The sequence below is a fragment of the Nycticebus coucang genome, chromosome 18 (genome assembly GCF_027406575.1).
Source record: "Nycticebus coucang isolate mNycCou1 chromosome 18, mNycCou1.pri, whole genome shotgun sequence".
In the NCBI taxonomy this organism is placed as follows: Eukaryota; Metazoa; Chordata; class Mammalia; order Primates; family Lorisidae; genus Nycticebus; species Nycticebus coucang.
This window is the reverse complement of record NC_069797.1, coordinates 12877312-12905239: the sequence shown is the minus strand read 5'-3', so window position 1 is coordinate 12905239 and position 27928 is coordinate 12877312. Positions and strand designations below refer to the sequence as shown.

The 27928-nt window shown below is 44.9% G+C and overlaps 1 protein-coding gene across 2 annotated transcripts; it reads right to left on the bottom strand.

Moving 5' to 3' along the window:
• TRIM16 (tripartite motif containing 16) lies at window positions 1-27825 on the bottom strand. 2 transcript variants are annotated; one of them, XM_053567966.1, is made up of 7 exons: window positions 27300-27825; window positions 19220-19315; window positions 13194-13427; window positions 8284-8452; window positions 7222-7314; window positions 1760-2138; window positions 1-1687 (listed from the first exon to the last, which is right to left on the bottom strand). In XM_053567966.1, exons 1-7 carry the CDS (start codon window positions 27798-27800, stop codon window positions 1555-1557), a joined length of 1605 nt encoding a protein of 534 aa, XP_053423941.1. In that variant the 5' UTR covers window positions 27801-27825; the 3' UTR covers window positions 1-1554. The 2 variants fall into 2 exon arrangements, with proteins under 2 accessions (XP_053423941.1, XP_053423940.1); XM_053567965.1 differs by having other exon boundaries at window positions 1-2138.
• Between the last annotated feature and the right edge of the window lie 103 nt (window positions 27826-27928).

The window sequence follows — 27928 nt, the reverse complement described above, 5'->3', positions numbered from 1 at the left end:
TCTGTACCAGAATGTTTATTGCTGCCCAATTCATAATCGCTAAGTCATGGAAGAAGCCCAAGTGCTCATCGACCCACGAATGGACTAGCAAATTGTGGTACATGTATACCATGGAATATTATGCAGCCTTAAAGAAAGATGGAGACTTTATCTCTTTCATGTTTACATGGATGGAGCTGGAACATATTCTTCTTAGCAAAGTATCTCAGGAATGGAAGAAAAAGTATCCAATTTACTCAGCCCTACCATGAAGCTAAATTATAGCTTTCACATGAAGGCTATAACCCAACTATAACACAAGACTATGGGGAAAGGGCCAAGTAAGGGGAAGGGAGGTCGGAGGTTAGGGTGGAGGGAGGGTAATGGGTAGGGCCACACCTACAGTGCATCTTAGAATGGGTAGAGGTGAAACTTACTAAATGCAGAATACAAATGCCTACATACAGTAACTAAGAAAATGCCATGAAGGCTACATTGAACAGTTTGATGAGAATATTTCAGATTGTATATGAAATCAGCACATTGTACCCCTTGATTGCACTAATGAACACAGCTATGATTTAACAATAAAAAAATTATTTCAAGAAAAATAAATTAAAATAAAAATAAAAAAAAGAAAACAGGAATAGCTCCCTGCGGCTATGTGCGAGCCGTCCTGAGACACTCGAAGAACTGTTCTTTGAATGAGAAATCAGACAAGTCCACACAATCCAGGTGACTTCAGAGAGACCCTTCTCCAGAGATCACAGGAACTAAGTTTCAAATTGTGTTGACATTTCTAATCCTCGCTGTCCCAAACAGAATGAATAGCCACATGAGGCAGTGAGCTCTCAGCCAGCACTGAGCCAGACACAGTGCGTGCAGAGATTTGCAAACTCTAAGAGGTGGATTAACATGTTCTTTCTCCACTGCCTAGTTCATCTTGTAGTTTATTCCCTAATGCAAAAAGTTCATCACCTCCTGAGAAAGGCAAGATGGCACTAAACGTAAAAGTTTAGTGTACTAGTTTAAAAGTTTACTAGTCTGCCCTAATTTGAATCCCAGCTCTGTTGCTCCCTCACCATGTGACAGAAGTGACCTTGAGTAAGTTTGCTAACAACCCTGGATTGCCCTGAACCACCCTGCACCACGGTTTCTCCATCTGCAAAGGGGGGGATGATGGAAACATCTATTCTGGGGGTCTGTTGTGTGGACCGAGTGAGTTAGAGCAGGAGAAGCTCTCAGCACAGCATCTGGCACATGGGTGACACACAATTAGCGATTTGTTGTGATGACTCTGTAATCTTTTTATTATTTCTGGGCACAGTGTGATGTTCACCTGAGCAGACAGGAGAATATCACTAAGATTTAGTACAAACATGTAGAGAACAGCGCTGCATGAAGCAAAAAAAGAAAAGAAGAAAGAGCAGCCAGAAAACCTTCTCTTCACAGATCCAATGTGATTTCTAAAGCCATCTACCGCTGGCAGATGTTTCTGCCTGCAAGTCACCTTTAAAATGCAAGCTTTTCCCCATCGTTGTGGCTAGCAAGGGTCTGGGACACGGACCCTGGAGTCTAGGCGGCTGCCTCTACTGAGGACAGTGCTGGCTGCTCGAGCTCCTCTCCTAGATCCATAATCCGGATGGTGTTTTCCTTCTTGGAAAGCCAGAAGGCCACATAGACTGGCTCTGAAAACTTGCAGTCAAACCTGTGAACCAGAGTCATAGCATCGTACTCTACACCATAGAAGGAAAGGGTCCCTCCGGGGAAGTCCACGTACATGCCGAGCCTGCGGAAGGGGCTGGCTTTAAGCGGGGTCTCTGTGTCACTGTGCCAGGCCGTGAACTCCTTCCCGTTCCACTGGAGGCTCCAGGAGAAGTTGTTTCCAGAAATGCAGCTGTTACGCTCCTCCCCTTTCCTGTCGATGCCTTTGCAGGTCAGGCCCACGTAGGTGCCAGCCCCCGAGATCTCCACTTCAAAATAGTACCTGTGCAGGAACAGACTCTGCTGGGACAGCACCTGCCTCCAGTGCACGAACCTACTAGGGAGGTCCTGGTAGGGATGCTCCCAGGGTGTGGTGTTGGTGACCTTGCGGTTGTCCTCCTGCAGCCGGAGATACCTGTGCGCCGTGTCAGGGTCAAACGTGATGTCATGCGCATCTGAGGAGACACAGAAGGCAGGGAGGTATTTCAGGGGCTGACAGCTGACTCAGACAGATGCTTTTATACCCAGCTGCCCTCCAAGGCATGTATGAGGAAGCCTCTGTCTATTTACTGGCCCCCCCCACCTCCTGCAAGGAGGTGAGTGAAGCCAAGGAAGATAAAACACAAGTCACTCTACTGCCTTCCTTTATGTAGCCCTAATTGCTTGGTGTTGGCTGTATTATTTGGTGCACTGAAGCAAGAAATAAGTTATTTACTCAGTTATTCATTCAACAGAGATGTGTTGGAAGCCTGGTACCATTCTACCTTGTATTGGCAAGCGTTTGGGAAGTAGGTTACTCAAATACCCAAGTTTGATTCATTCATCCAGTTTTTGAAATATTTGACCAATACGGAGTATGTCGAGCTCTTGAACATGCCCTCATATCCTGACCCCAGAGAATAACAGCATCTCCATGCTCCCAGATGCTCAGGTGACAATCATGTTGCTTTAGAGATTTCTTCTGCCCCCTCCACAGCCCTCACCCTCCCTACACATAGCAGCAGCAAGTCCCACAGACAGTGATTTTCAACTGGTGTGCCGTGAGAGGGTCTTAGGTGTGCCCTGAAAATTCATAAGATCATTAACCAAATTATTTTCAAAAGAAGTTCAAGGCACAGTGAGTATATTCTTTTTCTTACTCTTTTCTTTTGATCAACATAATTTAAGAGTGCCATGGAAGTTTAGCTATAGGTTCAAGTATGCCATGACATTAAAAAGGCTGAAAAATGCTGGCATAAATGCCACCACTCTTCTCCAGCCTGTGGCTTCAAACTCTTAGATAAGGCACCATCAGTCTTGCCTGAACTAGTGGAACAGGCGCCTCTTTCCATGACAAAGATTCAGTGCTTATTTCAAGGAATAAGGGAAGGTGAATCATACTGCCTCTTGCTCTTAGAATAAGGCACTGACCCTTTGCCCTGGCCTGCATGTCTGCCTGGCCTGTGTCTCCCACTCTCCCCCTGGATCACCATGTCCCAGCTTCCCAGACCTCAGACCTACTCAGTGTTCAACACACTTCAGCACAGCCTGTTCCTCTACAACCCAGTATGGCCTCCTCTGGGTCTGAGTAATTCCTACTGATCTTTTCAAGTTGCAGCTGAGCATTCATTCTGTGACTTCTAACTCGCTTTCTCTCAGAGCACTCTGGCTTTTTAAACTTCATGGAACTCATGACCATTTGGAATAACACGTATATATATTCATGAGTGTGTTGGCTCCGTGCTCATCCTCCTTCTAACCTGGAAGCTCCACACTTTGCATGGGGCTCCTCTGAGGCTCCAGCTCAGAGAGACGCTCTGTGTATACTTGCTAAATGAAGTAGCATATCAAAGATTATTTTTAAAATCTTATAACTTAAAAAGTTCTCTTGGTTTAAGCCAGAGTTTTCCAAACTACTTTATGTCCTGATAAGAGAAAGTCTTAGTGGCCAATAAGAACACATCCTGGAGGAAAAGAAGAAGAAACACAACCTAATGAGTTCTAAGGAAAAATAAGGCAGGTAGACAGGTTGACAGGTTGACTTCTCAGCGGGAGCCCCGCCTCAATCCTGGGGCATCCAGGAGAAAGCACAAGCAGACACGTGACCCCTGGGGATTCATTGATACTACAAAGATGGAAAGAGCTCTGCACCCTGATAGGCCAGGCTGGGCCCACAGGGGGAGTCAACAGATAGGAAGGGTTAAGCTCCAAACCTGGCTTACTTTCCCTGTAGGAACAGAACTAGTTTCTCCTTCCCTTTCTAAATACTCATGTGCAGTCTGTGAGCAACCCCTTGCAATTTACCCAGCCTCTCTCTCTATCCAGTCTTTCTGGGGACTTGGGATTCTTTCAACCCTATCTTTTGGCATTTTTACATTTTGCTTATGCATCTATGTTAGAAATCATTAAAAGCCTCTAAAGAGGCCAGAGAGACTGGACCTCCCCAGCAGGTTCCTGCACCAGGGGCCGGTGCATTTTCCCAGATTACTCTGGGAAATGCAGAGTCTGCATTTTCCCAGATTACTCAGCCTGAGATAATGTAAGCCTTCTCCAGGCAGTTTCGGACTTTATGTTTCAAACTAGCATAAGTTCTTTTTCTTTAGTTGTTTTCCCAGTCGGCTTTCAAAGCAGGTTGGAGTTCACACACCACAACCCCCAACAGTCTGTAGCTTTGTTTTACTAAAGGTAGCCCAACAGCAGAGTGGTGGCACTTTTGCTCACGACCAACTCTTGGATTCTTAGCACCCAGCTTTGGAACAACAACACTCTTCTCATGCAAGGGGATCCAGTACTCCTTGGAGTACTAGTGACTCTGTGTCTTGGGACAAGGAAATGAGCATGGGTCTGGAACATTATATTAGTGCCAGAAAGCAATGATACTTTTAAGAATGTCAAGGGACAGAATGTCAACATTTCCAGGAAAAACAGGCCAGCTTGAAAGCAGCTCCCACTGGTCAAGTTGGCAGTTTGAGCCACAGAAATTTGACAGTTGTAACCATCTGAGGGAAAAAAGGTTAAGAGTTCATAACAATATTAACAAGAGAAGTGTTAATATCCTGTGTGAAAAAAGATACTTGTAATGCAAAAGAAGATGAATTATAAAAATCTACGTTTAATTTTTATTTTAAGAATAAAGAGTATTTCCGTTCTTGTATTAATTATGGCTCTCTGTTAAATGGTGATGTGTTTCTGTCAGGAAAAAGGAAGGATGATAGGAAACCGGAAGCCACGAGGGCCTGGGGAAAAGTAGGGGCTGTGGCAAGAAGAGCAGGAGATAATCATTGGAACCTGAAGCCCAACATAATAAGCAAAGAAAAAGGCAGTCTCAGAGTTAGTTAGCTGGTGGTCATCCCCAGAAAACAAGCAGAAGTGAAGTTCAATGGCACATTCCAAAAAGATGTTATAAAAATGAGGATGAACTACACAGATGCAGTCTTTCCTCTACTAAGAGAGGAAATCACATGGGCATGTTGACTGTAATGAAGTATGTCTTCAGTGTTTTTATTGGTGACATAAAAATTGTAGATATTTATGGTATACAACATGATGTTTTGAAATATGGATGCATTGTGAAATGGCTAAGTCTAATTAACACATGCGTTATCTCACATACTTATTTTGTGTGTGTAGTAAGAATGCTTAAAATTGACTATAAGCACTTTCCAAGTACACAACATGTTGTTATTAACTATAGTTATACAATAGATCTCTTGTGCTTATTCTATAATGATGCATTGATTAGGATTACAGTTGACCCTTGAACAACATAAGTTTGAATTGTGCAAGTCCACTTACATAAGAAATTTTTTCTGCCTCTTCTGCCCCTGACACAGCAAGACCAGCCCCTTCCTCAGCCTTTTCAACATGAAGACAATGAGTGATGATCCACTTTCATTTAATAAATAGTATATATGCTTTCTCTTAGGATTTTCCTAACACTTTCTTTTCTTTAGTTTACTTTATTGTAAGAATAAAGTCTATAATACACATGACATAGAAAGTATATGTCGACTATTTCTGTTATTGATAAGGCTTCCAGTCAGCAGTAGGCTATGAGTATCAAGTTTAGGGGAGTCAGAAGTTGTCTATGGATTCTGGAATTCACAGGGAATGTGTGCCTCAACCCCCACATTGTTCAAGGGCCAGCTGTACAGTGTTTTTTTAAAAAATGCAAATAGATCAGGCCAATACCACATAATGACAAGATAATGGGTTATGAAATCCTGGCCAAGCCAGATTTAACAATGAACCATCTGGTAACTGGCCAGAACTCTTCAAAGAACCAAGGTCGTAACAGACAAAGACCAAGGGACTGACCTGAGAATGGAGGGGCTAAAGGAGACACGGAAACACCTGTGATCCTAAAACCATCTATATTAAAATGTAGAGCTATAAGGTATAAACAATAATCAAAGTCTGATTTTTATAAAAGTATAGATAGAGCCAGAAGTTTAACCAACTATTATTCCCTAACTTCTGTATTACTGTAAATGGCTACTGTTTAATGACATTATCCTCCCTGAAAGTTGCAAGATTTGTGACTCCCCCATTGTTAAGCCTACACTAGCTTCTCTAGATAACATTATTATTACAAAGCCTAAGACTGGCCTTTGAAGTATTTTTCAGACTTTGCACTGGGTGGGGACCCACTGATGCCAGACCTGTGGATAAGCATGAAAATGGATATGCCTTGAGGCCTCGCACCCAGGAAATCTTCCCATTGAGAAAATAATCTCTGCTTCCAAACCCTCTGAGTTCATTTCGTACCAATCAGCAGACTCAATTCCCTAGCCCTTTGCCTGCTAAACTATCTTTAAAAACCCTTTCTCCCAAATCCTCAAGGAAATACATATGAGAAATTCTTCCTATCTCCTTGTGACACCTGCGATATTTATTATATTAAACTCTTTCTCTGCTGTGACCCCATCTATCTCAGTGTCCTGGCTTCCTCTTGAGCAGGGGGCAGTGAACCTAGTTGGGCTGCAACAATCCTAGACTGAATTTTAGGCCAGAAATAGGAACATTGGTGGAACTATTGGTGAAACCTGAATAAATTCTATAGATTAGTTAATAGCATAGTAGCAATGTTAATTCCCTGGTTTTGGTCAAGGTACTGTAGTTATAGAAAGTACTGGCATTTGGAGAAGCTGAGTGAAAGGTACATGGGACTTGTCTCTGCAATGTTTTTGTCAAGTTATTTTTTTAAATATAAAAATATAAGTTTATTTTATATTAGAAGAAGGGAAGAGAGTGGGGAGGAAGAGATGAGACAGAGAAGAGAGCAGAGAGTGAGAGAAAGGAAGATGGGAGAGAGAGAGAAAAGGGGCAAGAGAATGGCATGGCATCCCAAAGAAAGAAAGGAAGAATGCCAGCTTTAAGTTTCAAATTACTTCAAAATGAGAAGCTAAAAAAAATTTTAAATTACATTTTTAGAAGTCTATTATTTAGGGATAGACACAAGGTAGCAAAGACCTGAAACCTACATGACAGTGGTCCTTGCCTCAGCAAAGCATTACACTGATGCCAACTGGGGGAAAGGAAAAACTAGTCCCAACTTACACTGGAGGAACTGTTCCCTGGTTCTGGGTTCAGGTTTTGAAGTCCAATACTTGCGTTGAACAGCAGATACTTGAGTTCTGATGTCATACTCCTCTAGAAAATCAGAGAGTTGTGAATGCACACCTGTCCAGGTAGTCAGGAGAATCAGAGAAGCAGGACTTCCCAGTCCAGCCTCCCCTGGGCTTCCTGGGGCCAGAAGAGGCTGCAGTCCATAATGTCTCAGTGAAGCATGCTCAGTGGACCACGTCTCTTTAAAGCAGTGTTTCTCAACCTTTCTGATGCTGCGGCCCTTTAATACAGTTCCTGTGGGTCGCAACCCACAGGTTGAGTACTGCTGCTCTAAAGAGAAAGCCAAATTCTGCTGAAAAAGATCCCAGACTGGCTTGGATTTCACTTAAAAGTATAGGCATTGGCTGGGTGCAGTGGCTCACGCCTATAATCCTAGCACTCTGGGAGGCTGACAGGAGTGGATTGCTTGAGCTCAGGAGTTCAAGACCAGCCTGAGCAAAAACAAGACCCCATCTCTACTAAAATTAGAAAGACTAGCCAGGCACTGTGACAGGTGCCTGCAGTCCCAGCTCCTCAGAAAGTTGAGGCAAGAGGATCTCTCTTTTTTTTTTTTTTGTAGTTTTTGGCTGGGACTGGGTTTGAACCTGCCACCTTCAGCATATGGGGCTGGTGCCTTACTCTGTTGAGCCACAGGCACCACCCCAAGAGGATCTCTTGAGCCCAAGAGTTAGAGGTTGCTGCAAGCTATCACACCACAACATTCTACTCAGGGTAACAGAGTGAGACTCTATCTTGGAAAAAAAAAAAATTAAGGTATAGGCCCTAATCCTGAGGAGCCAGTCACAGAAACACCAGCCAGCTGCATGATACAACTAATTTACCTTCTCTTGGTCTTAATTGCAAAATAAAAGCACCATGATGAGGGTCTATCTGAAGGATAGCTTTGAAAATGACCCCCTGATTTCACCTTCCCTTCCCCGGCCCACTCTCACCTTCCCATCAATCACAGCTAGCGGCACACCTACCACAGCACAGGGCCTAGGAGCCTCTCACCTTCCTCAGCGAATTCCTGGAGCCTTCCCTTGTAGTTCTCCAGCAGCTGGATTAAGTGTACAGTGGAGTCCATGATGACCTTGCGAATGCCAGAGAGTTTATCCTTCAGGCCTATGTAAACACTAGGGAAGGCATTGCTGTCTTCAGTGCTCTTAAACTTGCAGTACTCCTGCAGAAAAGAAAATAGCAGAGCTTGCTTTGTTTCTGTAATTCTTAAATTAGACTCTTCTCATTAGGTCACTTTCTACATCTGTGAAGTGGGCTGTCCTTCACAAAGAAAGTGTATGTAAAGTGTCCAGCTCAGGCTCTAATAAGACGGAAAGCACTTTCCTATGCTATTGGACACTAAGTGGATCTTTTAAAATCAAGTGGGAAAGTGGACTTTTAAAAATTGAAAGATAGGCTCAGCACCTATGGCTCAATAGGCTAAGGCACCAGCCACAACATACACCTGAGCTGGCGGGTTCAAATCCAGCCTGGGCCTGCCAAACAACAATGATGGCTGCAACCAAAAAAATAGCCAGGCATTGTGGCAGGGGCCTGTAGTCCCAGCTACTTGGGAGGCGAAGGCAGGAGAATCGCTTGAGCCCAGGGGCTAGAGATTGCTGTGAGCTGTGATGTCATAGCACTCTACCCAGGGTGACAGCTTGAGGCTCTGTCTCAAAAAAATAAAATAAATAAAATAAAAATAATAAAAATCGAAAGATACTGGACAGCCGTGAACAGCTCCAATATGCAGCCCAGACTGGGGACCAAAGAATAAGAATGTTCTTATTCATTCCCTTAGTCTTTCTCTAAATTAAAAAAAAAAAACAAAAAAAAGGTGGATCATTCAAACCCAGGCCATGGTATGATGGGAATGGAGGAGCTAATTGCAGTATCTGTAGATCCACAGATACTGGGCAGGAATGCTGCCTTTTTCTTGTTAAGTCAATTAGATGCATAATTTTTTGTGACTCTTACTTGTGCTTGAGAGTTTGGAGAGTGTTTTCACACAGATAATCACATTAGCCGCTTAAATCTCAACACAATGTGGTGATCAGGAAAGATTGCTTTCAGATATAATATGAACACTCAGATGTAACTGAGGCACTGAAGAGCAGACTGGGTGTAGCAGAAATCCTAGTGATGCACATGGTTAGATAGAGCCATGGAGTCCAAACCAGACAGCAGATGAGAGAGAAGGAGGAATCAAATAAAATTTTAATGTCCTGGGCGGCGCCTGTGGCTCAGTCGGTAAGGCGCCGGCCCCATATACGGAGGGTGGCGGGTTCAAACCCGGCCCCGGCCAAACTGCAACCAAAAAATAGCTGGGCGTTGTGGCGGGCGCCTGTAGTCCCAGCTACTCAGGAGGCTGAGGCAGGAGAATCGCTTAAGCCCAGGAGTTGGAGGTTGCTGTGAGCTGTGTGGGGCCATGGCACTCTACCGAGGGCCATAAAGTGAGACTCTGTCTCTACAAAAAAAAAGAAAAAATAAAAAAAAAAAAAATTTTTAATGTCCTATATACATTTGGTACTATACATGAAAACTAGCTTTTTAAAAAAAAAAAATTTTTTTTTGGACAGTCTCACTCTTTCCCCCTGGGTAGAGTGCCATGGCATCATAGCTCATAGCAACCTCAAGCTCTTAGAATTGAATAATCCTTTTGCCTCAGTCTCCCAAATTGCTGGGACTACAGACGCCCACCACAATGCATGGCTAGTTGTTTTTTTGGTTTGTTTGTTTGTTTTCCTATTTTTTAGTAGAGAGGAGTCTTGCTCTTGTTCAGGGTGGTGGAACTCCTGAGCTCTAGGGACCTCCTACCTCAGCCTCTCCAAGTGCTGGGATTATAGGCATGAGCCACTGTGCCTGAACAAAAGTAGCATTTTTATTTTATTTTTTTTAGTCTTAATTCAATAGTTGATTTAATAATATCCTAATATTAACAACAGAAACAATCCATAGACAAATTTTTTTTGGGGGGGGGAAGTAGCATTTTAAATCAGTGGGGGAAATGGATAAATAAGTGTTACTGTTTTGATTGGCTAACAATTTGGGAGGAAATTAAGTTATTTTTCACCAAAATAAATAAATACAATTTATGTTATACACTTTAAAGTCTTTATGTTAAAGAAAACTATGAAACTCTAAGAAAAGAAATAGCTGAAAATATTAACAAATGGAAAAACATACCATGCTCAAGGCTGGGAAGAATCAACATTGTTAAAATGTCCATACTACCCAAAGCAATATATAATTTCAATGCAATCTCTATTAAAGCTCCACTGTCATATTTTAAACATCTTGAAAAAATAATACTTCGTTTTATATCGAATCAGAAAAAACCTCGAATAGCCAAAACATTACTCAGAAATGAAAACACAGCAGGAGAAATCACACTACCAGAACTGAGACTGTACTATAAATCAATAGTGATCAAAACAGCATGGAATTGGCACAAAAACAGAGAAGTAGATGTCTGGAACAGAATAGAGAACCAAGAGATGAATCCAGCTACTTACCGTTATTTGATCTTCGACAAGCCAATTAAAAACATTCAGTGGGGAAAAGATTCCCTATTTAACAAATGGTGCTGGGTGAACTGGCTGGCAACCTGTAGAAGACTGAAACTGGACCCACACCTTTCACCATTAACTAAGATAGACTCTCACTGGATAAAAGATTTAAACTTAAGACATGAAACTATAAAAATACTAGAGGAGAGTGTAGGGAAAACCCTTGAAGAAATCGGTCTGGGTGAGTATTTTATGAGGAGGACCCCCCGGGCAATTGAAGCAGCTTCAAAAATACACTACTGGGACCTGATCAAACTAAAAAGCTTCTGCACAGCCAAGAACACAGTAAGTAAAGCAAGCAAACAGCTCTCAGAATGGGTCGAAGATATCTGCAGGTTATGTCTCTGACAAAGGTTTAATAACCAGAATCCACAGAGAACTCAAACACATTAGCAAGAAAAGAACAAGGGATCCCATCGCAGGCTGGGCAAGGGATTTGAAGAGAAACTTCTCTGAAGAAGACAGGCGCGCGGCCTTCAGACATATGAAAAAATGCTCATCATCTTTAATCATCAGAGAAATCAAATCAAAACTACTTTGAGATATCATCTAACTTCAGCGAGACTAGCCTATATCACAAAATCCCAAGACCAGAGATGTTGGCGCGGATGTGGAGAAAAGGGAACACTTTTGCACTGCTGGTGGGAATGCAAATTAATACATTCCTTTTGGAAAGAGATATGGAGAACACTTAGAGATCTAAAAATAGATCTGCCATTCAATCCTGTAATCCCTCTACTGGGCATATACCCAGAAGACCAAAAATCACATCATAACAAAGATATTTGTACCAGAATGTTTATTGCAGCCCAATTCATAATTGCTAAGTCACGGAAGAAGCCCAAGTGCCCATTGATCCACGAATGGATTAATAAATTGTTGTATATGTACACCATGGAATATTATGCAGCCTTAAAGAAAGATGGAGACTTTACCTCTTTCATGTTTACATGGATGGAGCTGGAACATATTCTTCTTAGTAAAGTATCTCAAGAATGGAAGAAAAAGTACCCAATGTACTCACCCTTATTATGAAACTAATGTAGGACCTTCACATGAAAGCTATAACCCAGTTACAACCTAAGAATAGGGGGAAGGGGGAAAGGGAGGGGAGAGAAGGGGAGGTGGATAGAGGGAGGGCGATTGGTGGGATTACACCAGCGGTGCATCTTACAAGGGTATATGTGAAACTTGATAAACGGTCTGTGAAGCTACTGAATGATGCCCCATGATCATATCAATGTACACAGCTATGATTTAATAAAAAAAAAAGCAATAAAGTCTTTATGTTAAAAATAAAGTTATAAAAGGAAAAAAGAAAACAAAGAGAAATTATTTGTATACTCTTTAGGCAGAAGATCTTGGGAGAAACTTGATACCAGAAGCCAAATATTTTACTCCTACTTTGTGTGTGTGTTCTGATACTGAAAAGCAAAGAAAGTGACAGAAAAAGAGATCATGTCAGTGTTTTTGTCTGTCTTCCTCTGCTTCTCATACTCTGACTCAGTAAAATCCTGACTGTCTTAGAGAGCTGGGATGATAGGCAATTTTTTTCCCTTTCATTCTATATTTTTCAAATTTTTCCATAATTAACATTTACATCTATTATAAATAGAAGGAAATTTTTTCAAAAATGGGAGCAAGAAAAAGTATTTGTATTTTGAAATGTTAAAGCTTAGAAGGAAACTTGTAAATTATTTATACCAACCTTCTTATTGATAATGAAAAATTTGAGAGGTCAAGTGACTTCCTAAAACCTACACAGCTGTTGAGTGACAGGTTCAGGATAACAGTATTTACTCCCAAGTTAGTTCCTTTCCTGCAAGAGTACATGTCCTTCATATGTGGCTCTGGTGGCCTGTGGCTTAATACATAATGATACATTGTAATGAAAAGTTCCACCTCCTCTGCTGACACTTCCCCAACTGCAGCCTTCTCTGAAAAGCAGCAGGGCTCCAGTCTTGTTGCTGTAATGCAAGCCTCCACACCCAAGCAGTTTACAGAACAACCTCATCTGCTCTCACAACTCCCACACCTCCAGTCCCTCACAGCTGATGCTGGCCTGGTCTCTCACTTCACCATTGTGAAAGTGCCTTGACTCTCCAAATCATCTGTGCATTTTCAAACTTCTCCACCTTTGCACACGCTGTTTTCTCTACCTGTAACATACTGCACCTTGAACCTGACTCATCTCCCAGGACCTCCTTCAGTCTTCCCTACCTGAGCAGCCCTCTCTCCCACTGCTGAATTCAGATCTGCTCCTCTGCGCCCTCACAGTTCCCTGTGTACCCCCTTTATCAACAGCCAGTTCCATTACCAGAGCAAGCATCCACCTCCCCTTCGCCCACCCCATACCTTCAGGAACAGGACGGTGTTGCCAATGGCGGCCACCCTCTCCAGCTCCTGCCTGCTCTTCTGCATCTCTGCACTCCTGTACTCCAGGTGGGTCTTGATGCCGTTGGCCTGGCTCAGGGCCGCCTGTTCCTTCTCCTCCAAAAAGAGCATCACGTCAGCCTGGGCCTTCCTCACAGCCGCAAGGAGTTCCCCAAACTGCTCTTCAGCCACCACTTTTACCTCTGACACCGACACCTGGCAGGAATGAGGTGGGAGGTTAGCCAAGCACCTGCTAGTGAGGCATCCAACCTTACTGATCCTCAGCATACAAAAACATAAATTTGAGGAACCCCTAAATCAGGGAGCATGTGAATTCTGGGTTCCTGTTAACTTAGTCTCCTCATCTAATTGGTGAGGGTCTGAATTACTACATGACCTCTGAGACCTCTTCCAGCTCTGACCATCTGGGGTTGTTCATCAAGTTTCTGAAACTAATTTTCCTACCAGGGAAATACGTGAATTCAGTATACCTGATACTTATATTTCAAAAAGTTAATTACTTATTTGGCTTTTTGGTGCAAACCAGTAGCATGAATTAGTTTTCTTAGCATTTCATTATGCCTGATGAAACTGACGGCTGAGTCTGTCGGAACTGAGAGCACATCTAAGATTGTAGTGTCTCTATCAGGTAGAGTCCCCACAAAATGTTTAGTAGGGTGTGTGTAGGCAAGCATGGTACCCAAGCAACTGCAGGGTGAGCGTGTGTGTGTGCAGAATGGAATGCTGCATTCAGATAAAATATAAAACCGAATCAGTGTAAGATATCAAGGACTTGCTAGTGATGCTGTGTATATAGAACTCCTTGACATGGCAGACACCCTTCATGAGTGCCTTCAGTCAATATCATAATCACAAAATCAAGGCAAGTTTAAATGTTTTCCTCACTCTTTGGTAGTTTTTTTCTTTTCTTTTTTTTTTTTTTTGAGACTGAGTCTCACTATGTCACCCTCGGTAGAGTGCTGTGGTGTCACAGCTCACAGCAACCTCAAACTCTTGGGCTCAAGCAATTCTCCTGCCTGAGCTTCCCCAGTCACTGGGACTACAGGTGCCTGCCACAATGTTCGGCTAGTTTTTAATTTTTTTAATTAATTATTATTATTATTATTTTTTGAGCCAGAGTCTCACTGTGTCGCCTTAGGTAGAGTGCTGTGATGTCACAGCTCACAGCAACCTCAAACTCTTGGGCTTAAGTGATTCTCTTGCCTCAGCCTCCCAAGTAGCTGGGACTACAGGCGCCTGCCACAAGGTCTGGCTATAGGTGTATGTGGCCAGCACTCTAACCACTGTGTACGGTCGCTGAGCCTGCTGATAGCATCCAGTTGCAACTCACTGCACAGATATTAATTACCTTGTCAGATTGCACATAAAAGTCTTAGACTCAATTTCCTTTGCTCAGCCTCCCTTCACTCCCCCACAGCACACAAACCTAATTATCTTGCTAGTCTCACATAAAGCTCTTAAATACTATTTTCTTTGCTTTGCCCCCTTTTCCCCCAGGTATGCTGCTGGCAGGGCAGGAGGTGAGGGGGAGGGGTGGGAGGGAGCCCCGAGGGAGCCCGGGTGGAACCCAGGTAGCTTCTCTAGTTCTCAATTTTCAGACAGTGCTCCGAACCCTGCTCATTCTCTGCCCACCTCAGTCTCCCCATTGTCACACCCACCCTATCCCACTGAGTCAGCCTTCTGAGCACCCCCCCCCCCCATGGGCACTCTTTTCTCTTCCTCTTCCCTAGGTTAAAGGCCAGCCCTTAACATCATGGCTCCAAAGGCAGCTGCAACAATAAGAATCCTCAGAGAGGGGCCGCCAGGGAACCCCGACCCACCTCATTTCTGAGGGAGGGAGACCTAGACAGAAAAGGGAAGCCAGTAAGGAGCAGGCTTAGAAAGGATAGGACTCTGAGCCCAGCACATATGGCAGTCTTGAGATTCAGAGGGAGATGGGGAAAAAAAAAGATGCCACCAGAAAGGAGTTCCTCCACCTGGCTGGGGGCCTGGGTCAGGCCAGGGCCCAGGAATGCAATCCCACTAGAATGACCAGTCTCTGATCAGCCTTTGATATGGTGGTAGAGGGAGGAAATGAGCTGAGAAAGAAAGCAAGAGGTGCCTTTTCTGGAGGGGGTGGAGGGAAGATGTGTAGACTCTCCTACATTCTCATTTTTATGCCAATTTTCCCATCACCTGTTGGCTTCCTTGGGGTGGAGGGCAGCCGGACTGAGTTGAAACAAATCAATTGTAGTAACAGGATTGAGGAGCCTGTGGATGGTAGATTTTCTCCAGATTCCTCAAGCCCACACTGAGAAATCTGTGTGGACACATGACAGTGTTGAGAAGCAAGGGCAGCCCGGGCGGTGGTTTGGGAAACTCATGAGAAAATACTGTTGTGACTCCCTCGGAGCCCTGGACACTCAGGGGTGGCTCTGGCCCTGGGGAGGAGGGGCAGCCACACCTCAAGGTGCTGCTCAGGGTCTCTCAGATGGGATGGAGGCAGGTGGGGACTACAGGGAAACTGAGGCAGGCTGAGAATGGGCTCTGGGCTGTGGGGGTTGGAGAGCCCATTCTGAGCTGTGGGGGTTGGAGGCTCTACTGCCTGTAGAGCACTGTGAGAAGAGTGAACCAGCGAAGCCACACCTGCTGCCAGGGTCAGGCGCTGTGGTCCTCTGACCTTCACTTCACCTCTCTCCCTCCTCCTGCTCACCTGGGAATAAGGACCCTCTACTGACCATCTGCTCACCCTTTTAATTTCATAAAGTAGTAACCACAGTAACACCCAACATGCAGTAAGGTCTCAGTGTGTGCTGGGCGCAGCTCTGAACACCTAACTCATTATCTTTTAGCGACTCTGAAAGGCAAGTGCTATTATGGTCTCCATTTATTAGACAAGGAAACTGAGGTCCCAGTAACTGCTGTGATTTGTCTGAGATCACATAGCTGAGGGTAACCTCAGGCAGCCTGCCTGCAGAGACTTCTCCACACTGCCATGAGAAGGGCCCATGGGGGGATTGCAGGCTGCAACCTGGCACTTTCCTATGGACACCGGACACTCAGCAGGACGAGCAGAATGACAGTGGGGAGGTCAGCTGGGCTTCCTGCCCATGGGATGTAGCCCAGTGGGGTTGCAGGGAAAGACTTTTGAGCCTCAGCCCATGAAACTGAAGCCCTGTCAGCACCTGACAAGGGACAGGACTTAACTCCTTGGTCACTAAATACACAGGCTGCTGCTGGGCAGGTGAACAAAAGGAAACAATGCCAGGACTGCCCAGTAATTCCTGGGCCAACTTTTACAGGCGTTGCCTCCTTGTCATTGTAAATACTGTGAGCTAAGACAATCATCACTGGATTTAAACCTAAATGTCAAGTTGTATTTCCATATTGCAAAGAAGTTCAGCTGGAGAAAACCACCTCAGAAAACAACTGGGGTTCGGTTATTACCCTTTGGGAGTGGGAGGGAGTATTGCTGGTGTGTTATCCAGGCTCTAGGTACCTGCTTACTCACTCGATGCCACCCACGCTGGTGCCAAGTGCCCCAGGTCTGTTGAGTCCAGGAAGCAGGAGCAGGACAAGGCATGAGAACCAATATGAGGGTGTTGTGGGAAGGGGAAGAATCCATTTACTCTCTTTCATAATGACATGTGGGTTCCCCATGGGAGCACGACACCACAAGGCTAAGAGGCATGAGTCTAAACACAGATTTCAAGATCCAAGTCCCCCCTAACCCCACCTCTACTGAGGCCACCCCAAAGACAGATGGTGGAAGTGCTATCTCAGATGCTACTGGTGGACCGTCTCCTGCTCCAGCCTCTCATTCCTCAACCTTCCCATTGGGAAATACTTCTTTCTTGTGTGTAATGGAATGTGTGAAAGGATATTACTGCCCAAATAATGACAAGTAAATAGAACAGGCAGGAGGCCAACAGTTAATGGTTTAAAGATCTGAGGGTGATGTGCGTGCCAGTCAGTAGACTGAGTCATGCTCAGGTGGAGGGAACAACAATCCCAGGTTCTCCCATTCCACCAATCTGAGGGCCCTGGACAAGTCTTCTCATCTCTCGTGTCTTCATGGCCCTGAGCATAGTGGCCATTGTAATAATAATTTCCGCCCAGATTATAAGGAGAACTGAGTAGTAAGGATCAAAGTGTCTGAAAATTTAAAAGCTCCCTATGGTTCTCTGGGTTATATTAAGCCTGGAAATCAACTATCTCTAAAGATTTACAAGGCTTTAAAGGGACAACTATTTCTCATCTTTTAATAAAATATAATGGTTAAGAAATGTTTCTGGCAGGTGCAGTGGCTCATGCCAATAGTCCCTACTACTAGGAGGCAGACTTGGGAGGATTATTTGAGCTCAAGAACTCATCTCTGAAAAAAAATTTTTTTTCTAATAATAAAGAAAAAACAGGTTTCATCTTTTAGCAGTTAGTTAGTTACAAACACCCAGGAGGTGTAAATTAAGTTGAAAGGGATACATGCATTAGAGGTGGATGGATGGATGAATGGGTGGATGAGAGGATGGATGGATGAGTGGATGGATGGATGAGTGGATGGATGAGTGCATGGATGAGAGGATGAATGGATGAGTGGATGGATGAGAGGATGGATGGATGAGTGGATGAGTGGATGGATAAGTGGATGATGAGTGGATGAGTGGATGGATAAGTGGATGGATGAGTGAGTGGATGAGTGGATGGATGAGTGGACGGATGGATAACCGGATGAGTGGATGATAATAAGTGGATGATGAATGGATGGATGAGTGGATGGATGGATGATGTGCAGACAGATGATGGATGGAGTCGTTTACTCTCTGTATACAAAGATGATACCCTGGCTCCCTGCCATGGGGGAGGTGTTTTGCATTCTTTTCTGAGTAGTGCTGTTAGCTTGCCACTAATGAGAGGCATTTTTAGAACATCTTAGAGCAGGGGTCCTCAAACTGTGACCCGCAGACCACATGAGGCCGTGTGATTGTATTTGTTCCCGTTTTGTTTTTTTACTTCAAAATAAGATATGTGCAGTGTGCACAGGAATTTGTTCATAGTTTTTTTTTAAACTATCGTCCAGCCCTACAACAGTCTGAGGGACAATAAATTGGCCCCCTGTTTAAAAAGTTTGAGAACCCCTGGCTTAGAGTCTACTTGGAGATGGCTTACTGTCTAGTTGGAGTCTATTTGGAAAATGGCCATAAATCAGAGAGGCTAACAGTAGGCAGCCTGGCTCCCCATTGGCCTTTTCCAGCTGTTCTCTCTCTTTTTATAATTTCATGTTAAAATGAAAGTACAAACAACCAGGTCACAATATTTGAGTTTGTTATGTAGAGTCCCTCTTCTAGTTGTGTCCTGCACCCAAAAGGTGCGCCATACACCCCTACACTGTGCCCATTAAGTGGGAGAATCCTCCGTCCCTTATCCCCCCTCCCCCCAACTTGAACTGAAATGAGTTTTCCTTCCATGTAGGTGTGAATTAGATCTACTAGCTTCATATTAGTAAAGACCACATTGAATATTTGCTTTTCCATTCTAGTGATACTTCACTGAGAAGAATGTATTTCCATTCTATCCAGGTTACTACCAGGATATAAGACCAGGAGACTTACACACAGAGCACACCGTCATGATGGAAAAAACCAAGATTATATATAATTCCCCAAGCTCTGACTGAACACCCACCCCTATGTGTGCGTGAGCACACACAAGCACACACCTTTTTCTCCTGGTCAAGAAACCAGGGCCAAATGTAAAAATAAGAATGCTGTTATTAGAGGATTAGTCTAGGTTCTGCTGCATATTATTAAAAAGCAAATCACTTGACAGTTTTGAAATTTAAACTAATTTCTTAACAAATCCCAATATCAAGGAACTGTCCTACCATTCTCACTTGCTGAGAACCCCAGGAAGCCGTAGACACACAGGCTGAGTCAGGAGCCCCAGATCCCACAACCCCAGACGGCAGCCACGTGTGCTGAGGCTCAACAGGTGACACAGACCAGCCTTACCAGGACGGATTTATGGTTAGCTTGAAGCCTGGCAATGGCATTTTCATTCAGCTTGAGTTTCCGCTCTAGGTCTAACTGGGTGCACCGAAGTTCAACCTAAGAAGAAGGAAGGAGAGAGTTAATAAGGAAGGAGCCCAGTGTACACAGAAGGTCCCATGGAAAGGGCACTTTCCACCCTGAGGTCTCTGCCCTTCTTCTCTGAGTAGGACTTTGAACTATGAAGCTGATCTCAGAAGCCAGTCTGTAGGCACAAAGTGTTGGCCCTGTGCCAGTGCCCTCTTAGGCTAAACTCAGCATGAATCAGCTAAACCGTACTGAGCACACAACGCTGTTCTGGCCATTGTTGTTAAGCCTTTACCTGGATTATCTCATGTTATCCTTACCACAACCATATTAAGTAAAAATTATTATTTCAATTCTATAGATGATAAAGTTAAGCTACTTATCCAAGTTCCTCAGAGAGGTTGAGCCCAGGCCCCAGAACAGCCTCACTGTGAGTACAGGCTTGGAGCCCAATGGCCAAGTGGGGAATGCAGTTTTTTGCCCACCAGCTGAGACTTCAGATAAATTTACTTATGTATGGGAAAAACAAACCTTGTCTCTCTTATACTCAACATTCAACACTTTTGAGATCAAAACATGTGGGTTTTGGGCCAGGTGCTGTGGCTCACGTCTATAATCCTAGCACTCTAGGAGGCAGAGGCAGGTGTATTGCTTGAGCTCAGGAATTTGAGACCAGTCTGAGCAAGAGTGAGACTCCATCTCTACTAAAAATAGAAAAACTAGCCAGGCATTGTGGTGGACACCTGTAGTCCCAGCTACTCAGGAGGCCAAGGCAGGAAGATCTCTCAGACCCAGGAGTTTGAGGTTGCTGTGAGCTATGATGCCATACCACTCTACCCAGGGCAACAGAGTGAGACTCTGTCTCAAAAAAAAAAAAAAAAGCTGGATGTCCTAAAATTCAACTCCATCTGACATTCTACCTGGAGACAGTGCCAGACGCACAGGTTAAAGGATAAGTCCCATAAGACTGTCTGCCTTTCAAATGCCAATTGAAAGTCCAGGTGCTGGGGGGCGCCTGTGGCTCAGTCGGGAAGGCACCGGCCCCATATACCGAGGGTGACGGGTTCAAACCCGGCCCCGGCCAAACTGCAACCAAAAAATAGCCGGGTGTTGTGGCGGGTGCCTGTAGTCCCAGCTACTCGGGAGGCTGAGGCAAGAGAATCGCTTAAGCCCAGGAGTTGGAGGTTGCTGTGAGCTGTGTGAGGCCATGGCACTCTACCGAGGGCCATAAAGTGAGACTCTGTCTCTACAAAAAAAAAAAAAAAAGAAAGTCCAGGTGCTTCTGTGCTTCTGACCAAGAAGCTATAATCAGAGGTTCCTGCAATCCCTTCCTCACGTTTATTTCTTAGAACAGCTCACTGAATTCAGCAGAAATACTTTACTTACATTTACCTGTTGATTAAACAAGGATACAACTCAGGAAGAGCCAGATGGGAGAGATGCCCAGGGCAGGTACAGAGAAAGGGTGTTGAGAGCCCTCTCCAGGAGCCCCACCCTCCAGGCATCTCTATGAGTTCAGCAATCCCGGAGCTCCTGGAAACCCAGCCTTTTGTGAAACCCTCAGCCCCACTTCTCTGCCATGGATCAGAGGATAGGGCTGAAAGTTCCAACCCTCTGACAATGAGTCCCCATCCTGAGGGGATCCAGGAGTCCCCGGCTACCAGCTATCTCATTCACAGACCGTAAAAAAAGACCCACTTATTACATCAGATGTTTGAAGAGTTTTATGATCTGGGAGTCAGGAAATGAGCAGAGACCAAACATATATTTCTTATTATTTCACAAATTAATGTTTCCAAGCTCATTTTTTCACCTGTGAGATAGGAATACATAAAGGTCCATTTTAAAGGATTATAAGTGAACATACTGAGGAAGATAATGTACATTAATGAGATTTTTTGTATAGTACCAGGACCATTGTAAGCACTCCCAGCCAAGGCAAGTGCTTGCCCAAAAACCTCGGGTTTGCCCACTTGGACCCTGGGACTCGCCTCCTGGGCAGTCTCGCCTCCTGGACCCTGGGAGTCTCACCTCCTGGGACTCAGTAAGCACCTTCTGCCAAGGAGTGTGGAGTATGCCAAGGCACAAAACTAAGCCTTTGCAGACTTCAAAGTTCCCATCACCTTCCTACTTCCATAAAGTCAAGATAGAAGAAAAAAAAAGAGTAAATAGCTTTCACTGCTTTTAATAGCCTCTGTCTGCATTTAAAGCTGTGAGTCATTATGCCCTAATGAAACTCAGAGAGCATAAGTGAAGTATCTCTTCATTCTCTCACAGAAGCCAGGGGAATGCCAACCACAGGGAGGGAGCAGGGCAGGCAGGGGCTGCCTCTCAAGGATGCTCCACAATGGGGGCCCAGTAACCTCTCACACCTGATGCCTCAGACCTAATGCCTGGGAATGGGGCAGGGGATGGTTCTGGCCAATTTGGGGGCAATTCTGAAATCTTGATCTAATGAAAAGGTTGCCCAGTTACCCATTCTGGGGGAGGGGGAACACTCTTGTGAAGACACAAGAGAACACACCCTAGCAACAAGCTAATGCAATGTGGCACCAGAACAGCATGGGTTTAAAAATAATGGCAAAGCCAGAGAGCAGGGATTGTCAGCTGGTATGCGATGGCACCCTGGTGTGCCATGAGAGCCACGAAAATTTTTAAAGATCATTAACTAAATTATTTTTGAAAGAAGTTCAAAGCACAGTAAGCATATTATTTTTTTTAATCTTTTCTTTATCAACATAATTTAAGTGAGCCATTGTAGCTTAACTATAGGTTCATGTGTGCTGTGAGATAAAGAAGGTTGAGAAACACTGCCATAGAGCGACACCCAGAGAGAATCCAGGGAGTGAGTGGGCTTCCCTCCAATGCCTGCAGACTGCCATAAGAGAAAAGGACTCCCATGTACCTAATGGGGCCCCTATGAGTCACCCCAAGGGAAGGCACTCCCAATTACCACAAAAGGTGGAACCACTTTGAGAGACTGGTATCTCCAGTTACTCCTGTTCTAGAAAATGTTGAGGGTGCCTCAAACTCTGGCTTCTGGCTTTCCCAAGATGTCAGCCATGCACACAGATCAGGGTGGGCCCTGCACAAAAGCAGGACAGAGGCGCTTGTGAGAAGGAGAGCCCCGCATTGAGAGGCACAGACAAGCCTGCCTCCTTCACCAGGGCCATCACTGTGATCTGAGAAACCAAAATAGACGCCCCATTATCAACTAAGATGGACCCTAAGGGTAAGGAAACACAAGTTACAATAACTCTTGGTCAAGGATTCAGGGTCTAGCTGGCAGGGCAAGTGTCCAGATTCCTATACTCTTGATGAATTTCCCAGCAGTAGGAGCTATCAAGCCAATTATCAGACCCTGCCTAACTCCGATTTATAACCCAAACCACTACAAGCCTGATTAGATGGAGAACGGGGCTTCTAAACATTTGTTTCTGATAAACAACTGTGGACTTTAAGCCAGCTTCAGCCAGCTTATAGAGTCTGTGTATAAACTGTGTTTGTGTCCTTTTGACATACAAAGCCAAATTCCACCTCATTTTAATACTAAAACACTGCTTCAAAGTGAACATGGGATGCATATTTTATATAGATTTACCCATTGTGCCTGGGCTAGGCTCACTTCATAAATATGTATAGCTTTTCCCCCAACCTGCTGAATATGCATTGCTATATTGTATAATATAGATGCTGTGAGGCATAAAATCCTAACTGCCCCTTCCCTCTTCTAGGACAGAAACCTTCAGTTCACACTGGAGACCATCTCTTCTTATGGATATCATGAATAAAGCTCTCCTTTCTATTTAGCTATCCTGACGGTCCTTTGGATAGCATCTCAAATGTGCCAAGGGCATAATACTTGGGGTCCAAAGACATGCCACCTGCAGGCTATTTGATCTTTGTCAAATCAGTTAGCTCCTTCTCCACTGCAAAACCACATAAATATATTAATAGAATTGTCCCTTCTGTCTACAGAGCAAAGGTAGCATCCAGAGCTTGGTGGCCCAGGGTTGGATTAGAGGTTCAAACAAGAACAGCAGAAACAGTGAGAAGAGAGATCCCAGATGGCATCAATTCCATATGAGGTCAGCCTTTCTGGAGTCTGCACTGGAGTCCACATGGACACTGACCATCCTCACCCAGAGGAGCCCCCACTGGGTACATGGGAGTCCTTTTCTCCTTTTATGGCAGTATGCAGGGAGCAAAGAGAAGCCCACTCACGCCCTGCATGCTCCATGGGTGTCTCTCTCTGGCTTTGCTACTGCCAACTACTTTCCCATATTCTTAAGTCCATGCTGTTTGGGTGCCACACTGCATCAGCCTTTTGCTAGGGCGTGTTCTGTTGTGTCTTCACCATCTTCAAAGGAGTGGTTCATACCCCCCACCCCGAATGTGTTACTGTGTAACCTTTTCAGTGGATTGGTCCGAACCTACCACAGTGCATGCCAGTCCAGTCAAAAGGGACACACCTGCACCTGCTCTTGAAATATTTACAACCTAGACGAAAATTATCTTAGAAAAAACAAGTTGCACCTTACTGAGTCCAAAGCACTCCTCAAAATTTCGGGAAGAAATTATTTTCCTGAGTGGCCACATGTCCTCTACCTCTTGGCTGCAGCCAACAGACCATGAGTGATGGTGGCTAACTGCTCCCCAGACAAGCAGGAACACTTCTGGCTCTCAGATCCCTGACATGGAAACTGTGTGTGCAGCCAGTATCCAGTGCTGAACATTCCGGGACCAATGCTGAGGTTGCATGTCAAAGCCTTGCACTAGTGGTCTTCTAAGATCTAAGACAGTGGTTCTCAACCTTTCTAATGCCGTGACCCTTTAATACAGCTCCTGTGGGTCACAACCCACAGGTTTAGAACTGCTTATCTAAGACAAGGCTCAGCTCAGATCATCCCTCCTCTAGGAAGCCTGCGCTGGGTGGCTTCCCCCTTTGAACATGTGGCAGTTGCACTGTGCTAGCCCTCAGGTGCTCCATGGAGCTTGGGCATGCAGCTTGGCTTCCTGATCAGTGCAGCCCAGCAAGTAGCCCACAGAAGAAGTGCTCAGTGATGTCTGATGAGCTTGAAGAGACCCACATGCACATCATGAGTTAGAACAAATAGGAAAGGTGGTCATAGAAGGAGTCCAGATTTTACAACACACACACACGGTCTCCCTTCCATGGCAGTAAGCCTGAGATTCAGAGACTGTGAAAGTAATTAGCAGCCAGCAGACAAGCCCAGTTTCCCTTAAGATCAGAGGGTCCTGGAGATGCTGGGCTAGGTCAAAGGGAAGTACCTGTCAGTAAGAGAGGGGCTCTAGGAGCTCAGCAGGATAGAACAAATAATCAAAGAACACCCTCATCTCAAAGCCCATTGCTTCTGCCCACTGGCATAACTAAATCCATGGAATCTTCAGAAAGGGCTCACTTGGTTACCTGAGAAATGAGTCACTCTGTGGATCCTAAGCCGTGTTTCAGCAGCTTGGTCTCATGGCTGACCCAGCCATTTCTTGTTTCCTACATGCAGCACAGCTGCCTGAGTAATTAGCCCTCAACATGCTCCAAAGTGACCTTCAGCGAGTAACTCCACCGGGCTTGGGATAGCTGAAGGGACTCTTAAGCTTCTGGAGTCTTAGTTATGTCTGTTAATACTTTTAAAATTATCCTGGTAGGAACTACAGCTTCATCAAGGTACTGTGTCTTCTGGTCTGTTGTCTTGGGCTCCTTGCAAGAAATCTTCCAACTCCCTAATATTTAGGGGAGCCATCTAACGTGTGATTTCACTGACAGTGAACTTGTTATCCGAGCTGAAAACAAGGGCACAGTATGGAAAAGCTCTTTCCCCAGAGTTGTCTAGGCTATGGGACCACGCCTACTGTCATGTTGCTTTTTAGCCCTAAACTGCCCTCATCCATTTTACATTATACAATTCACTCCTAGGACATCTGAATTTAGAGTTCTTCACGTGCTCTACACAATTCCTCCTACTGGAAATTATGATTACCTGGAGTCTCTGTAATTCACTAGGCACCCTACTTAAAGTTTATATTGTATTATTTCTAAAAAGATACAGATTGTAGACTGTAGATATTATTAGCCTCTGAGGGAAGAAGAAAGGCGTCAGAATCCAGGAAGAGCTTGAGACCCTCCTAAATCTATTGCATTGTTTAGTGGAGATTGTTTTTTAGCATCTCCATGCATCATTTTTCTGGTTAAAATAATAAAATTCAGGCATCACCCCCAAAGGGAAAAGCAGCACATTTTTGTCTATGTGTGGCAAGGTTTTTGTGTATGTGTGGCAAGGTTTTTAGTACAATTAACAAAACAGTAAAGCTATAATATTGTGATTTTAGAGTCCTTCCTGCATATCCCTCCAGTAGGATGGCTTTCCAGAAGCTTCCATCCCTCACTCTGGACATAGCTGACTATCACAAGTCAGTGTGGACAGCTGAGCGCAATGGTTCACACCTGTAACCCCAGCACTCTGGGAGGCCGAGGCAGGTGGATTGCTTGAGCTCATGAGTTCGAGACCAGCCTGAGCAAGAGTGAAACCCTGTCTCTACAAAAAATAGAAAAACTAGCTGGGTGTCATGGTGTGTGCCTGTAGTCCCAGCTACTCAGGAGGCTGAGGCAAGAGAACCATTTGAGCCAAAGAGACTAAGGTTGCTGTGAGCTATGACACCACAGTACTCTGCTCAGGGTGACAGAGTGAGACTCTGCCTCAAAAAAAAAAAAAAAGAAAGAAAGAAAAAGTATGATGTATATAATGAGTCCCTGGTTCACACAGTTACTTGAGGATAGGGTGGAAAATCCACAAAAAACATTTAGCAGTGGTGATACTCAGTGAAGGCTGCTTTCCTCAATTATGTGGAGCATTCTCCTTTGATAAACTATCTGTTGAGCTACATGCTCTCCTGAAGGCATATTCCCTGACACTAGAACTCCTGGAAACAGTTGGCAACTGGCAGAAATGGTGACTCATCAGCATCTGAAATACAGAGGTTTTCAGAACAATTCCTACTAGCACTGGATAAATCTAAGTCTAGGGATGAATATAGAGGAGATGCCCTGGCTAGTAAACCCCCTTTCCCAGAAGCCTCTTTCCTTGGATGCCTGGGAACATTTGCCAAGAAATTGCTGTATGCCTGCCTTCTCGGGCAGAGCAGATGGGGAGCAGCCATGCATGCAAATACGAGGAAAGTGGGACAAAAATCAACTGCACTTCCCTACTGAAAAAAAGTTCTCCTGGAAAGTCAAAATGAGAGAACAAAGCATGCAAAGTTACTAAATCAATTACCAAGAAGATACTCTGGGCTCTCAGCTTTAGGGCAAAGAAAAGCTAGTTATTCTAGAAACAGTTTTCTTATCTAATGGAAATAAAATTCCAGGCTGTGAGCCTAGTGTTTCTTGGTCTATCCTGATATCTCTATCTGGTGAGAACTTTTATTTGCCCTAAATTAAGTCTTCCTTGACAATAGACCTGGATGTAAGTTTCAAATTTCATGTTATTTTAGTGCTTTACAAGCTCCTGAATTTCACACCAGTTATCTCCAAAGGGGCTTGTTTGTTTTACTGGCCTCTTGTTTGAGGTAAAGATAAAAAGAGAAATTAGAGGAAAGATTTATTCTTTTTCTCTTGAATTCCTGCCAAGGTTTGCATTTCATTAACTGACAGTGGACATGCCTTGGGCAGATCAGCCACCAGGAAACATCCCTGCCCTAAGCCCCACAAATTCTGCAGACCACATCCAACACTCACCACTAAACACTGCCTGAAAAATAGCAGGAAACAAGCAACCCCGAGAGAAAAACCCAGACAGAGCTAGCCCAGAGACGGGGGCAGAACGACCTATTCAAACCGTTTCCAGAGCCAAGTGCAGTTCGCCACTGGCGCAGCCAGGTAGCGAGGCAGAAGCCCTTCACTGCCGGTAGTCAGAGCCCAGAATGAAATGTGCAGTGACTGGCCTCTCCCTGAGCACATCCCCCATCCCCCTCTCTTAGATGGATGGCCCCAAGCACTCGCCTCTTTGTCCCTGCGTGCTGCCTCTAGGGAGACCATGGCGTGGCCCCTGTGCTCCTTCTGGCCACACTGCTGGCAGATGCTCTGCTGATCCTGGCAGCAGAAGGTGGCTAGCGGTCTCCGGTGGGTGGGGCAGGCACGCAGGTCGTGGTCCCGCGCTGGCTCAGTCAGCTGGTGGCTGTGCAGTTTGCTGTACTCCTGGTGTGGCCGCAAGTGCTCCTCACAGTAATTCACCAGGCAGGTCAGACAGGACTTCACCGCCCTCACCCTGCTGGTTCCGAGACAGAAATCACACAGGATGTCCTCCTCATCCTGGCCTCCAGGAGCCCCCTGCTCCACAGAGCCACTGTCCTGTCTCTCAGCCTCTCTGCCAGGCCTCTCCGGGGAGCCCACGTCCTCCTCTTCTGCTGGGCTGACTGGCCCAGAGTCTGGGCTGAGAGAGGCCAGCGGGTGAGCAGTGGCCCCGAGTAGTGGCCCTGGAGCCATCAGATCCGTCTCAGCCATCTGGGAGGCTCTGCCACCTAAGCTGTCCTTCCTCTGCCTTTTGGCCCAGGATCTGTGGAGCCTGAGTCAGACAAGAGAACCACGCCCACATGATTACAGCTACTCCAAGATCTTAACTGTTTCCTCCC

Coding starts and splice junctions, on each gene's coding strand:
- TRIM16 (XM_053567965.1), bottom strand. CDS start 27,800: ATGGCTGAGACGGATCTGATGGCTCCAGGGCCACTACTCGGGGCCACT. Junction 13,428..19,219: donor CTAACCATAAATCCGTCCTG/GTAAGGCTGGTC, acceptor CATTCCTGCCAG/GTGTCGGTGTCAGAGGTAAA. Junction 2,139..7,221: donor CAGGGAACAGTTCCTCCAGT/GTAAGTTGGGAC, acceptor GTGTCTCCTCAG/ATGCGCATGACATCACGTTT.